The 16358-nt window shown below is 37.7% G+C and overlaps 1 protein-coding gene across 1 annotated transcript; it reads right to left on the reverse strand.

Moving 5' to 3' along the window:
• Window positions 1-7470: 7470 nt before the first annotated feature.
• Window positions 7471-16358, reverse strand: LOC144660629 (uncharacterized). The gene is made up of 7 exons (XM_078521307.1): window positions 16173-16358; window positions 14026-14312; window positions 13235-13409; window positions 11832-11942; window positions 10493-10744; window positions 9670-9781; window positions 7471-7618 (listed from the first exon to the last, which is right to left on the reverse strand). Exons 1-7 carry the CDS (start codon window positions 16237-16239, stop codon window positions 7486-7488), a joined length of 1137 nt encoding a protein of 378 aa, XP_078377433.1. The 5' UTR covers window positions 16240-16358; the 3' UTR covers window positions 7471-7485.

Raw genomic sequence — 16358 nt, forward strand, 5'->3', positions numbered from 1 at the left:
CTCCGCTATAAATTAGACTGTGTCAAACGTGCAATAGAATCATAGACGCTCTATGTTTCGCCCAAAAAAAATTCAGCAATCGGGTTTAAAACCTTTCGGAAACATATCATTCTTTATAAGTAGAAGAAAGGATAACGTTGTTCTTATTTTAACTCACTGCAGCATTGTATGCAGTGATCTCGCTTTTTAGTAAATATTTTTAAAATCAGAATGTAATACGTCGCATTTCAACTGCGTTGAAAGACTCAAAGAAATACTGTAGCCGCAGAAAACTCGTTAGAATCGCTTTAGAAACAGTGCATTGGATGCGATACACTATGAGTCAGCAAATGGAAACTTCTCCATTTTGAAAGAAAAAACTCAGAATACACTTACCTGGTCGGAGCACAGAACATTGAAGTTCTTAAATCATTTTGTTCGATGGAGATTAAAATTTCTGCAGGCGTCAAACACAGCAAACTATACCTGCGAACTTACCCGCCTTGGGTGTGAGTCTCGCCTCCGAGTTAAAAAAAACTTCAATCTCACGCCAACTCAAGCTTTTATTTCTCTTTCTACACGAAAATTAAGCTTCCTCAAATTGTATCACTATTTTTCAAGAAAGGTTTAAACAGTTCAACTAGTTTCATTAAAAAATAAAAAAAATAAAAAATCGCTCCAGACAAAAAAGCCAACTTTACTTAATGTCATTCATGCAGTTCCATACACCGGCTAGAGTTGCGACTTTTTTACGCGGCAAGCAACTAAAATAGACATAAATTAAAGCTGTGTACTAATGAAATATCACAAATTAACTTGATTTCTAAAATAAGAAAACCTTCCAATTGAGATATCGTTTCAAATTTTGTTGGATTTTTGACTTTTAAGATATAAACACGCGCTTTTTTGGAAAAGCTTTATTCAGCCTCGTTTCCGTGCATCTCTAAAAAACGTGTCTCGGAGCTTCTAAAAACACCCATTTTTCAATGACTTTCCCTGCCGGGATTTTCTGGGACTTTTGATATGTTATTAACGATAAGTTTCTTGGTCAAAAACCGTTGGAATTTCTTCTGTTGCAATTAGTTGCAGGTTGACCCATTATTTTTAGTAAAATGACTGGACTATGAGTTGTTATCGCCGTTATGAACTTTTCCTCGTCCAATAAGATTTGTAGGTATGGTGATTCATCTTCTGGCGCTGAACACCAGGCCTTCGGACCGTCCACTCGTGCAAAGAAAGGAGAGTGATCGGCACTTTTGGCAGAAGATGCTGTGATGTTTCCGTTTGGAATTCTTTTGCTTTCCATTCCAAGCTTATTGTTGCATTTTTCTACAAACGCATGTTTAAAGACATATGTTAATAAAACTGTGGTAATAAGGAATAATCACATTTGAACACGTAATCACACTATAAATGGAAATTGGATTCTCCTAATAGAGAGATTTAGCATCAGGTTTACGGCTATAAACTTCAAACCGCAAACGTCTAGGAATCACGTGACCAGGCCCCGAGGTCACGTTCAAAGTTTTCAACGCACGTTTTCGACGGCAAAAGGTAGCTTTTCACGTTGGTGATTTCTCTCAAGGTTTCTTCTCTTTTATTTTTAGTTATCTCACGTATTGACGCCATAGATATCGGAAGTAGTTATTTGTCTTGACACAGAGAAAAAAATTCAAGTTGAAAGACTGCAAATTGAGCATTTTGTCTTCTTTTTAAAAACAAGCACTTTTATATGTCGCAAATCCAATATGGCGGCGGAAAGCTCGCAAGTAAATTCTCGGAATCTCACCGTATATTTCTCAGTAAACATTAATGTGGAAAGGACGAATGTTTTGAAGGCGATCCAGTCAAATTTCAAGAACGATGTGAGCGTTATTATAAGCCTCGTTTTTCACCGATACCGTAACAAAACAGAGCGGTTTTTGAGAGAATTGTATTTATCTTGGAAGAAAGCGGTGTTAGACCGGATCACTGGTAATTTTAAATTTAGAATTTGACAACTCATCTTTCCTTTTAGTTAACTTGGTTTCTACGCGAATTTGCTCGGGGTTGTAGACGTCTAGTTAAACGCAGCTGTTTCGAAAAAAAAATGGCCTCAGTGTACGCGACAATGCCGAAATGCATTACGTTTGTTGGAAGACGAAGTCATCAATGCTGTATTCATCAAAATTAATGATTTTTCTTTCAAGTTCCATACTGCTGAAACATCATAAACATCGGTCCAGCAACGCGGGAACTACCAACACCCATGACACCTTTCAGCATTGTCGCGCATGCTTTTGTTAGAAAATCATTCTTGATCCTGATTTCTCGAATCTCGAAGGAAAAAAAATGGTTTGAAAAATCGAGGAGTTTGAGAAATCGAAGGTAAAATTATTCAGACCGGGCTTTTTTTGGACCTTCTCTGACCGGGGGGGCTTCAGAAGTCCCCCCCCCCCCCTATGTAACTTCCAAAATATTAAAGTAATCACAATGAAACTTATAGGATTATTGTATGTCCGAACTTCTTTCTCACGTGACAATTACATCGATGATGTCAAAACAGCCGCCATCTCGGATCCAAAAATGGATTTCAAAAAATGCCAGAAAACCACCCAAAATTACTGCAAAGTACTCAAAATCAATATCAATGTGTTTAAAACCCGTAAAAATTTAAAAATAATTCCATTTAAGTTGATTTTTATTAACAGAAACAGGCAAAGTTAAAATTTTGGGAAAACATGCCTGTCAAAATCGCGTTGCCATTGTGATGTCAAGTTCCTGACACATTATCCAACCCGATCAAATTATTGCCAGATAAATTTTAGGAAAACTCAGAAAGTTTGGCAGCGTTTGGTTGAATCTTAGAGTTCGAAGTCAGCGCAGGCCTCAAAAGCCGTCTGAATAGAGTTGAGGAAGGGACGACTTTTGGTTCGAATTATCGGATGGTTCGAGCATTCGGGATTCTCTCGGGACTGTCAATAAATTACTAATGCCCTTTTCAAACCAATGATTAGACTTGTCTTAAAGCTGTCTGTCCGTTTCTTTTAATCATTTAGTACACAAAGCTGAGGTTAACTGTTTTTAACCGTTCCCACGTAGAAACCACAAGTGGACGTACGCCAAATATTAAAGACGCCAGGATGTTTTGTCATGCATCGCTTTCGATTTTCTAAACTTTGTTTATTCTTACGACAGGGTGTATTTTCCTTCTTCTTCTTTTCATTCCTCTGTAAACTTTCTGGCGTACTGACAAAAGTTTAGAAAGTAAACGATTAGTGGTATTAACGACTGAAAGTTAAAGAAGTGGACAATTTATTTCAAGACGTGCTTCTTTTCCGCTAAATCTGACTTTTTGACCTAGAGAATCCGAAGCGAGCAAAATTTGGCATGATAAACGATTTTAGGTATTTTTGGTCCAGACAAAAACAATTCTAAAACGAAACTTTTCTAAAACTTCATTGACATTGCTTCCGCAATGTTGTTCCTTGATAAATAATTGATTCTTTTTTTATTTCTGTTTGAAGTTATTGTACAATCTGTCAAGGTAAAAAGAATACTAGTTGTAAATGCGAAAGGAAGATCAACATATACCGACATGATTACACGATTAATCACGAAGGCACGCGATTTTGTGAAGTCTAGACACTCTTACTCACATCCTCAGCTAAAAATTGTATCAAGAGAACTAATCAGTTAGCTTCAAAACTGTGCTATGCCATTTTGTCTGGATATTACATCGCTTCTTATTTTTTTTTATTTTTTACATCGCTGGCTACTTTAGCCTGCGTTGAGACGAAAAACCGCTACTTGAGCAAGAAGGATTCAGTGTGATGCCATTGTAACATCCGCATTCTGGTCGCGCCAGAAAAAGCTCTTCGTTCGAACAGGAACGGCTGCAATTGCTACGCAGGCTATCCTTAATTACTGATTGATAAATATAATACTAGTAAACTCAAAATTTATGTAAGTGAAGGAGTGTATTGTTTCGGGACATTTCCAAACGTACAATTTATCTTAAACTAACAACAGTTAGAATCGTGTCATGTTGCGTGCAATGCATTAAATCTCTCTTAGACACTTCAGCAGTCTAATTTTTGACCTAAGATTGTAAGTAATATATCCAGGTTAGGACAAGTCAGTGTTTACCCGCTAAGTTATTAAATACTTATCTGTTATTGTTGATTTTTCTGTTATTTTTCGCACGGGTTTTGAGGTAGAAACAACTGGGAAGAACAGTGTTACAGTTTAATCCCGATAACTCGAACCCTCAGTCACTCGAGCTCCCGCTAACTCTAACCTTTTTCGATTCCCCTCCAGGTTATTTACTTACTAATTTCACCCTCGATTACTCGAACTCCCGATATCTCGAATCTCTTTCGTTTCCCTTTGTTGTTTTTTTTTTTAAATTTCTCTTTGGACTTTTTCTTTTTTATTTTTTTTTAATAAACGGGGGCACCCCCCCCCCCAGAGATTTTCATTCTTTTTTTTTTTGTTATTTTTGTTTTGCTTTTTCATCTTTGTTTTAAAAACGTAGTTTCAATAGCTGGGAAAATCATCTGACCATTTTGACCTCACATTTGGTCAATAGTCCTGAAGTTTTGGACACAAATAGCTGTCACCAAGAAAAATTTGAAAATGCGGGAATTATATCGGTTTGTATCGCTTATTTTTACATGTTTAAATATAGCAAAAAAAAAAACTAAATAAAAAACTCCGACAATTTGATTTTGAAAAACATGTGCTAGTAAAACTTTTTCGAGTCTTTCGTTTTCAAATTTTTTAAGGGTCTGCGTTGCGTCTGGTTGCGGCCTTTCAGAGAGCGGCCGTTTTCTTTCTTCCTCAAAATGCAAACTAATCATCAAATCAGATCACATGACCAGCTTTATATATTTTGTTTTGGTGTAAATCTCACATAAGAAATTCCTCGCATAAATACAGTCTCGGCTCACACACACCATTAAAAAAAATCAAAATAATCTATTAAATTGAGCTTTACTTTTATTTAAACAAGCATGTGATTATATTCGCACATGCACAAGTGCAAGTTACACTTCCATAAGGTTACATCAGACACCCATATTCTGGTTACATTTTAAATTTACTCAGCCGATATGCAAATAAAATCACTTTATTTAAGTTTCAGTGTTTTTAGCACTGCTGTGCTAATTGAGGACACTGTCAATAGATAAACAAATATTATAAATCAAACATAAACTTGTTAAAAACCCCAAGTGGCAGGGGGCTGACCGTTTGGCTATTTACAAAGCGTGGGGGAGTTGAATTCGGGACAGTTTAGTTTAAAGTAAATTACTGACCTAGCAAAAGTTTATTTACATACTATCCTTCAAATAAACGTATAAACCTGGGTAAATAAATTAAACTTACGTGGGCTAAAGGTGGTGGTAAACGAAGAAACAATGTTGGGGACACAAATGTTTCCCTGTTTGTCCCTGCGCGCAACATTTGTTGCGGACACAAATTTTGTGTCCGAGACACAAAAAATGTTTCTTTCAGAAACATTTTGTGTCCATAACAAATGTTTTCCCGTCTGCTCGCCCAAGAAAACATCATAAGTAACAATGTGTCCGACACAATGTGCGCTCGTTTGGCACCGCCTTATATAAAAGTCAGAACTTCATTGCTCACTGGCCAGAAGACACAGACAATCCAGTGAACCAATCAAAACTCGAAGCAAATACATGCAACCGGTGCGAAGCGCGGGAAAACATGCGCCATCTAACCAGGATTGGTTTTGCTTTTACTCCCGATTGGTTGAGAAAGTGGCGCAAGCTCTTTAAACCAATCACTAAGCGTAGTAGAGCAGTTTTCACTTGAGCGTTGAAAGTAAATCGCATACTAATCGCATTTGCTTTGAATCACTACGCGTACTTTCTCATCCAATCAGAAGTAAAACCAAAACCAATCGTGACTAACTCGCACGTGTTTTCCAGTGCCTCGCGTCGGCTACATGAAATTGCTTTGAGTTTTGTTTGGTTAACTGCATTGTTTGTGTCCTTTGTGATTGGCCTGAGTGATAACGTTGGACCACTCTTATGCAAAACAAAAGCAAAACTTGAATTGCTTTTGAAAATCGCTCAAGTGAAGACCGCTCTATTTGAGGTTACTGAGAGTCTAAATATGGAGTAATGAAGACACTAATATAGTATTTGTTTAGTAATTATATACTAGTTATGCAACGCTTTCGAGTGGTATACTATGGAATATCCCACGAGTCACTTGTATTTTCTCGGTATACACACGAGCCTTTAGGCGAAGAAAATACAAGTGACAAGTAGGATATTCCATAGTATACCTCGAGAAAGTGTTACCATGCCATAGAAAATACGCCTACTAAATTTCGTCGAGAATACAATCGCAGCGCACGATGGGAAGGTTAGGTTGAATACCGTCGAATATACACCGGCTTTCCTGTATTCTGATTGGCTGTATTTTCTATGGCATGGTATAAATACAGATATCGTTCAGGTATCGATATCTACAGCATAACAATAACTTTGTGCCGAGGCTTTAGACTAGCAGTTTAATGCTGCTCGCCATAACTTTCTGATTAGAATTAGAAAAAATTTCTTATAACCAATAATTTGCAGAGCGATATATCATAGAAATTAGCTTAAGACACGTTGACGTAATAGAATTTTATGCTGTTATCATTTGCTGTTTTTTGCAGTTTCATTTGTGCAGTTATCAACATTGAGCGCCTTTTCAAATGATTAGCTGTCTGTACAAATAAGGGAACAAATGCTGTTTGTGTCAAACCTTCGTTGCGCAACTCAGAGTATTTGGAACTTTCGGTATCCGTCAAAAAACAGCCGATGAACACTCGCGAGTTCTTCAAAAGTTGTCACACCTGCGCGGCACAATGATAACACCTCATGTTGCTGATGTAGCAACGTGGTTTACAAAAACCGCAAGCTCAGGCAATAAGTCTGGTTCACTGGTACTTGTTCCCCCATCGGTACAGCAACTAAGCAGTACAGCTTCTTAGACTAATGATTCATATACTGTCTTAGAGTCTATGAATCAAACCTCTTAAAATTAAATGGAAACCCTTTGACTTGATTAAAATTAGTCTACCAAAGCGAAATATCAGTGTAAAAGTTTGTTTGGATCTCAAATTCGATTTCAAAATACTTATTTCCTTCAAAGCCGATAGTAAACAATTTGAACATGGTGAATAAAAGGGTTGAAAAACCTCACCTGGTGTACTTTTCGCGTGTTTCTATAGTTTCTAGAAGGCTCCTGGATCGAACCCGTGGCGTACACGTTTTGGTACATGCACGGGTACCGTCACGGATTGACTGTCATCCAAAACAGGATCCAGGACGCCCTCAATAAGATACAAAAACACAGCAAAAGACAACAAAAGAGATTTTTAACACTCTTATTAGCTCTTATTTATTCACTTTATTAAAACAGTTTAGAAGGTAAAGTGTTTTTTTTTTCGAATTTCAAATCCGTACAAACTCTTACACTGATAGTACTCTTTGGTTACATGTTCTTCCTTTAGTTCAGAACAGTCTCCGCATCTCTGCGTCTTCGCTCAAGAGAGTCCGGCTCGCACGGACAACTCGCTCCAATACGGTTAGGAACCGACACATAATAACATTTCAGAGTGCGTTTTGTCGTCTTTTGATACCTGTGAAGATACATATAATAACTCAATGTGACTGAGGTGGAGATAGTGCCTTTCCTGCCAAACGTTTTTCTTCCTCATTTAGAGCATTACAGCGTTTACCAATCTTATAAAATAGATGGCAAAATTACTGAAAGCTGATTGGCTGAGACAGAGGGAATTTTTCCCTTAATTTTGGTAATTGCCCCGGGCAAAATTACATTATCCTGATTGGACAAGCAGGAAAATTGCTCGTTTCTGATTGACTGAGCGCGCTGCACTTTGTTGGCTTCAAGACGGCGGGATTTTGAGCAGAATTTTCAAACACAGCGCTCGCTTGTACATAGATATATTCGAAATTGGACTTCAGTTTCCGCAGATAAGTGATGAAAATGGAATGGAAACGGGGTAATAGCTTGAAACGAAGATCCGAAAGCTGAAAAAGAAGATTATTACAGTTGAAAACGGCAACAAATTGCATCAGACACTTGCGAGTGTGCGACGATTGAAGGCTTATTCATAGCGGCCGGCAGCTGACATCTCCGTTTCACTTCTGTCATCTCTAACACTTATCACCAGCAACCCAGGATATAAAGAAGGACATATATAGTTTGTTCTGTGAAAGAAGGTCACATTTACCGGACAAATTACTTCTACAAGTTTGTTTGAGGTCGTCGTTTGCTGTTATCTATGTCGAGGACTGACATGAGAAACCGCTCGTAGAGGAAAGGTTCAAAACTTGCAAACAGGTGAATAAAATTAAGCTTACGTTTATTTTGAGTGTTCACTTGTTTAGTTGTTAATAGTTTTTTTTATTATTTTCACGACTTTCATATCTTTCATTGCATACAACTGTCAGCGTTATTCTCTTCCGAACGTCAAGATTTGCTCGATTATGAGGAACGTTTTCGTTTCGCAAGCCAAATTAAGCTTCGCGCTGTACAGTTTTATTATTAGCATCGACAATTTTCAAAACATTTTGCCCTCTATGTCATAAACAAGTAATCACATGTTTCCTCGTAAAATTAGGGATAAATATCACTTGTGTTTTCAGAAGTTTAGAAATTGCCGTCATCGCTTCGCGACTCTGGCAATTTCTGCAACTTCTGAAAACACGCGTGATATTAATCCTTAATTTTACTCGGCCCCATGCGATTACCTATACAAAGTCGCACCTTTGGAACAAACATTTATGAAAGACAAATTGTTAAATTTTGGTCGATGTCATTAACTCCGCCAATGTGCTGGGCTATTGAAACAGCATTAGAGAATCCTGTTGCACATATTACCATATGCCCTTCCTTGATTGCAATTTGGGAGCACATGTTTCCAAATCAGACTCGGTCAAAAATTTTTGGCAAGTGTCGAAAAATTGATTTCGCTTATATTTTTAACTTAGGTAGGCATTTATGTAAAACACATCTCTGCATACTTAATTTGGCTGAATATCTAGCTATTTGGTTAATCCCAAGAAATCTATAATATATAACTGAACAACGTCAAAATGCCACGTTCGGAACTTAGGTGGTGTTTGATAGCTTTGCGCAAGAAAATTATGCGCTCTAGAAGGAAAATGTCTGTCAAATGTTGGAGAATGGCCGTTTTCACTCTAGACGACGGGCAAATCGTCTAGACAGACAAGTCGTCTGACGATTTGTTGGTCTAGTGTGAATTTAAGAAGGCTTTGTGACGACTTGTTCCTCTAGATGACCACATCATCCTTGAAAAATCGTCTTCCCAGACGGCCAAATCGACGGACAAATTCAGACGACTTGTACGTCCAAAATCGTGTCCGTCCCGTTTTCACAGTATATAAGACGATTTGTCCGTCTCTTGTGTGAAAACGGCCAACGAGTTTAAAAAAGTATGCGAAAAAGAAATTTTAATTATGTCGTGTATTTTTATTTCTAAGACACCTTTAACTGAATTTGAAAGAGTTACCAACTTTATGAACGCATAGAAACGTACCATATTGTGGTATCATGTTGACTTATCCGTATGCGTTACAATGCATCATCAAGTTCAACACCGTACCCCTAGTAAGTTAATCATATCTACCAATGTAATTCACCTACTTTGATTTGTTGCATCTGTACCAACCCCATATACCACATTTTACGGTGTAAAACGCTTTGTAGCTGGTATATGCAATGACGTAGGAGCAACGCTGCTCTAACCGGCAATCACCTGAAAAAAAAATGTGTGAATTGTGGTCGTCGTTGGTTTCCATAACATGGTGACATATATATTTATGGGGGCAAAAAGTATGAAAATATTTCAGGATTTTAACAAAATTCGAACCCGTGACCTCCGCGAATACTAACCTGCAATCAGCCCGGCCCATTTTTGTTTCGAAAGGCACTCCTTCCCCGGCACTTAGCACTCCTTCCCCGGAGTGCTAAGTAGGGAGGGAGAGCATGATCTCAGATTACGCGAATACTAGCGTAATGCTCCACCAAGTAAGCTATGTATGAAGCCACACATTGGGAGCAAGGTCATTTTGTGGGTTCAATCTTTCGGCCATGAAGGCATAGCTGACGGAATAAATGAAATTAGTTGCACGGCGCAGGCTCCTTTTACACAACTGCTTTTAATAGAATCGAATCAATGCTTTTTCTATAAACAAGTTAAGTTTACTGTTGGTAATATGGTTAAATAGTATGCTTTTGTTTGGCGGTGTATTAACGTCCCTTACAAAAGTTTTCAAAACGTTTATTAGTTCTTAGGGGAGATATCTTTTAGGAACATATTATTCCGTCGGTGATGTTCACACATATTTGTAGCTACATGACTAAGGTGGAACACAAACTGCAAGCTACGCATATTTGATTAAAAAAACAAAACAAAAAGCAAAGCAAAACAAACAAAGAAACAAACAAAAACAGGGTACCTACTTACCATGGCACGTATTGTTGGACATATAGTAGCAGGGGTTACACTGGCATTGGTAGGCGCCCTGTGTGTTCAGACAACTTGAGTTGGTGGGGCAGCTATAAGATCCTTCAGAGCACTCGTTAATGTCCACACATGTGCGAGGGTCTCGGTTTCTCCATCCAGGCAGACAGTTACAGCGGTACGAGCCAAGAGAGTTGACACATGATGATGATGATTGTACTGGGCAGGCATTAGGATTTTCACATTCGTTCACGTCTGTGCATGTGGGAAAACTGTGTTAGTTTCATTTTATGTTCGCTACATAAAGTAGTTATCATACAAACATACATTTATTACATTTAAAAATAGTAGTTAGTAGAGAGAAATGGTTAAGAAGCCCTGCAAAGTTCTTTGTTGTATGTTTTTGTTCGCTATTTTGCAGGTTGATTGTGCACAAAATCTGACAAAATACAATAGGTGGTTACGTTTGTCCATGCCGAAATAACCAATAAAAACATTGCGATTACGTTGCTCAATGCATAGTGTATGAGCGCAAAACGAAACGTATGTACGGTCATGGGCCAGTCCAACATAACTCTTGGTTTCTTTGTTTGCTCTTTTGATGTTTGACGGGCTTCCTGACCATTTCCCTCTATTAATTATGATTAATTACAGTTAATACCGTTGACTACAGATTAAGAAGGCGCATTTTTTTCTTGCCATGGCCATCCCAATAAAATGTTTCGTTTCCCATCGCCTGACCGACCCATTGTTTTCCAAAAGTAAAAAAAAAATTGCAGATTCACTAGTCAAAGAAGCAAGTATTTTAATTTACAAGCACACGATCTTGTTTTATCAACAACAATTGACATTATGTGATGTCCTTAAAGAAAGAATAACGGAAATAACGAACGAAATGGCCACCTTTTCGCATTCGTAACCCGAGGCTTTCTTCCTTCAAGCGTTCCATCTCTTTTTTTTTTTTTTTTTTGCCCGACCGACCGACCCACCATCACAAGAGACGAGGCGATGGGAAACGAAACATTTTATTGGGATGGCCCATGTATACTTGTGGGTTTCTAGTTACAGTGTACCTCGTTTGTCAACTTCGAAACGCTCAGATGCTAAGATGCTTCAGTTTCATAAACTAAATGTGCATTAGCTTGAATGAATACGAGGTACTATTCGTGGCCCAGCGTACTTGGGCGCTTCAAAATGTGTTTACAGAGATCAAAAATGGATTCTTAAAGTTTGGCATAGTAAAAGATGTGTTTAAATTTACCCTAGGGATGAGGGTTGGAAGCCGGATCCTAGAACAGTTTCTAACTCATGTGAGGGTTTTTCTGGTGTTCGTTAGACTCACCTTCGCAACTATTTTTTCCGTCTCCAAGGAATCCTTCTTTGCACATGCATTTGATTGAGCCTTTGATATTCTCACATGTGGCGTTGGCATGGCAATCACATGCGTCCAAACCTAAATTGGAGAACATTAAGTTTTATGGATATGTCAAACCGAGTTAGAACTTTGCCTTATTGATTGGTTAAACCGGATATCGACCATGGTGTATAATCTCATATCTACGTAGGAAGTAAAACAAACTATTACCGTGCCTCCACGAAACATTAAAGAATCAACTTAAAAAGGAACAAACTTCGTTCTAAGGTTTTTGTAGTTTTATTCAGTTTTTTGTATTCTCATAATGTTTGAATTATAAGGCTGCTAACATTAGTTATTACTAATCATCATCGAGCTTTATGAGCTTATTATCATTATTATTATTATTTTTGATTTTTGTTTAGCATATTACGCCTTTTTTTTTTTTTTATTCATTATAAGCAAACACCACTCGATAAAGATAAAACCGAAACATGCTTTTATGTCAATTAAAAGTCAAAATACAGTATAAAAGCGTCCGCCATTTCAGTAGTGCCAATGTCGTGGCACAGAACTTTGAGCCAAATCAAATTTAGTTGGACCCAGCATACAAAGTACATCAGTGACTTAACCTAAACAATTACTTAACCTAAAAGTCACAGAAGAACAGGTTGTTTAGAATGACTTGTAATCGCTCTATTCGTCACGAGAAAATAGGGATTCCCAGCTCCTCATTAAACAGATACCGGTAGGCAAAGTTGCGACCCAGCTTTTTCAAGTGGAAAAGTTTGAAAATATACAGATCATCAACATCGCTGAAAACGGTTCCAAGTTGCCAACGCTAGCGAACAGGCGTTTACAGGACATATGTTTTCTCATGTATAAAGTTAAACATAGATTATGTCCAAATAGCATCTGTAACATTTTTAACGAGCATAATTCCACGTATAACCTGAGACAATCAGATTTTTCTACTCCTAGATACAACACTGTTACTTATGGAAAGCACTCTTTGCGTTATGTAGGACCCAAACTATGGGGAAAACTATCTACGGCTGACAGATCAGCCAAGACACTGCAGGCTTTCACAAACCTTATTCGCAAAAAAGATATAACTCCCTTAATGGACAGCGGCTGTAAGGGATGCATCCTATGTTGCACATAGTGCCTCTCAAGTCAAGTCATTATTATTAGATTTTAACATTTTTTTACACCATAGATTATAATAACATTTTTTATATGACTTATATATATTTTTATTGTATTTATATTTAGTATTAGTGTAGCTTTTAGTTTTTAGCAGTGTCTCCTAATTAGTATGGTATTATTTTCCAGGCTATAAGGTTTTGACACTTAAATAAAGTTTCTTATCTTATCTTTATCTTAACTACCTGCAGGTGCAAGACATCCGTGCAACTCTAATCTGAGACAAGAAGGAACAGGATCAGTTGGAGCCAACATCACTGAAAACGGTTCCTTGGGATAGATTCGGATCGATTTTGTTCTAATTACAGGATCTAGCTTGTTCTTCCTCAAAGCCCCGCTGTTTCTGTTACCTACAAGTTCCTGTGAATATATTAAATATTTGTTTATTACAGTGTCTTTGTTTAGCACAGCAGTGCTAAATACAGTACTCTGTCACTAAAAAAGTGCTCTATTAATTTTTTTAACGCTTCTCTTAGACGAAAAAAGGGAAGTCTATTTGAAAACACATACACATACCAAAAATCAACTAACACCATGCAAAAATGCCTAGTTAAAGCTAAAACATGACTCAAATTGTGACAATTTAAAATTATTGAATAAGGTTGAGCATGGTGGCGAAAATTATTAAGTTCGAAGATTTTGCTTTCGCAAGCCGAGCCTCATATGTGTACTTTCACTCATAACAGGGCTAAACCTAAAATAATTGATATCATCGCAGGGAAGTCTTTTGACGAAAATTAAATGGAGGAAGCCTACTAATTATGCTATTCTTTGTGCTTAAGAGATCGCTTACACTCTTGTTTGAAATCTATGGTTTCAGAAGCTTTTCCTTGACTAATGGTTAATAGGAAAAAAAGCATTCGCCAATCTCTTTCCTTCAAAAGTACAAAAAGCCACAATGCTTTATAAGTCCACTCCCATTCACATCACAAAACATTAAAAGATCATTAAAATCATAGATTATTTCCAGTCATACCTGTCTGTAAGGTTTCCATTTTCCTTTCTCGAAGTACTCGACTTTGTATTTTCGTGCCCAACACAAATCGAAAATACTTCCCTGAGTTGTTATCGCCGTTATGAACTTTTCCTCGTCCAATAGGATTTGTAGGTATGGTGATTCATCTTCTGGCGCTGAGCACCAGGCCTTCGGGCCGTCCACTCGTGCAAAGAAAGGAGAGTGATCGGCACTTTTGGCAGAAGATGCTGTAATGTTTTCGTTTGGAATTCTTTTGCTTTCCATTCCAAGCTTATTGTTGCATTTTTCTACAAACGCATGTTTAAAGACATATGTTAATAAAACTGTGGTAATAAGGTATAATCATATTCGAACACGTAATCACACTATAAAAGGAAATTGGATTCTCCTTATGGAGACATTTAGCATCAGGTTTACGGCTTTAAACGTCAAACTGCAAACGTCTAGGAATCACGTGATCAGGCCCCGAGGTCACGTTTGAAGTTTTCAACGCACGTTTTCGACGGCAAAAGGTCACAGTAGCTTTTCGCGTTGGTGATTTCCCTCAAGGTTTCTTCTCTTTTATTTTTAGTTATCTCACGTATTGACGCCATAGATATCTGAAGTAGTTATTTGTCTTGACACAGAGAAAAAAATTCAAGTTGAAAGTCGTTAGACTGCAGACTGAGCATTTTGTCTTCTTTTTAAAAACAAGCACTTGTATATGTCGCAAATCCAATATGGCGGCGAAAGCTCGCAAGTAAATTCTCGGAATCTCACCGTATATTTCTCAGAAAACATTAATGTGGAACGGACAAATGTTTTGAAGGCGATCCAGTCAAATTTCAAGAACGATGTGAGCGTTATTATAAGCCTCGTTTTTCACCGATACCGTAACAAAACAGAGCGGCTTTTGAGAGAATTGTATTTATCTTGGAAGAAAGCGGTGTTAGACCGGATCACCGGTAATTTTAAATTTTAGAATTTGACAAGTCATCTTTCCTTTTAGTTAACTTGGTTTCTACGCGAATTTGCTCGGGGTTGTAGACGTCTAGCTAAACACAGCTGTTTCGAAAAAAAAAATGGCCTCAGTGTACGCGACAATGCCGAAATGCATTACGTTTGTTGGAAGACGAAGTCATCAATGCTGTATTCATCAAAATTAATGATTTTTCTTTCAAGTTCCATACTGCTGAAACATCATGAACATCGGTCGAGCAACGCGGGAACTACCAACACCCATGACACCTTTCAGCATTGTCGGGTATGCTTTTATGCTTTTGTTAGAAAATCATTCTTGATCCTGATTCCTCGAATCTCGAAGGAAAAAAAAAATGGTTTGAAAAATCGGGGAGTTTGAGAATTTTTTGGACCTTCTCTGACCGGGGGGCTTCAGATGCCCCCCCCCCTCCCCCTATGTAACTTCCAAAATATTAAAGTAATCACAATGAAACTTATAGGATTATTGTATGGATATTTTTTCACTTCTTACATTTTCTTATATTTTACATCGCTGGCTACTTAAGCAAGAAGGATTGTGTGTGATGCCATTGTAACATCCACATTCTGGCCGCGCCAGAAAAAGCTCTTCGTTCGAACAGGAACGGCTGCAATTGCTACGCAGGCTATCCTTAATTACTGATTGATAAATATAATACTAGTAAACTCAAACTTTATGTAAGTGAAGGAGTTTATTTTTCCGTACATTCCCAAACGTACAATTTATCTTAAACTTAAACAACAGTTAGAATCGTGCCATGTTGCATGCAATGTATTAAATCTCTCTTAGACACTTCAGTCTTATTTTTGACCTAAGATTATAACTCATATATCCAGGTTAAGACAAGTCAGTGTTTACCCGCTAAGTTATTAAACACTTCTCCGTTATTGTTGATTTTTCTGTTATTTTTCGCACGGGTTTTGAGGTAGAAACAACTGGGAAGAACAGTGTTACAGTTTAATCCCGATAACTCGAACCCTCAGTAACTCGAACTCCCGCTAACTCGAACCTTTTTCGATTCCCCTTCAGGTCATTTTCTTACTAATTTTTCCCTCGATAACTCGAATTCCCGATATCTCGAATCTCTTTCGATTTCCCCTGAAGGTTCGAGTTATCGGGATTCAACTGTAGTTTCCTTGTTCAGTAAGAACAGTAATCATTTCCTCACCTTCTCGTGACCATGTTTGGTGGCAGAATACAAGTATGCACAACACTGCTTGATAAATTGTTTCCATACTTTCTCCTCTAAGCGTAACTGAGCTAGAGAGAATATTTCAATCAAAAATGTACAAATTGAAGCTCTTTGCTTCTGTCGAGGAACACGAATTTCGAAGTTACTGCTGTAACTGATGTG

Source organism: Oculina patagonica, chromosome 7 (assembly GCF_052425735.1).
Source record: "Oculina patagonica isolate OP01 chromosome 7, crgOcupat, whole genome shotgun sequence".
NCBI lineage: Eukaryota > Metazoa > Cnidaria > Anthozoa > Scleractinia > Oculinidae > Oculina > Oculina patagonica.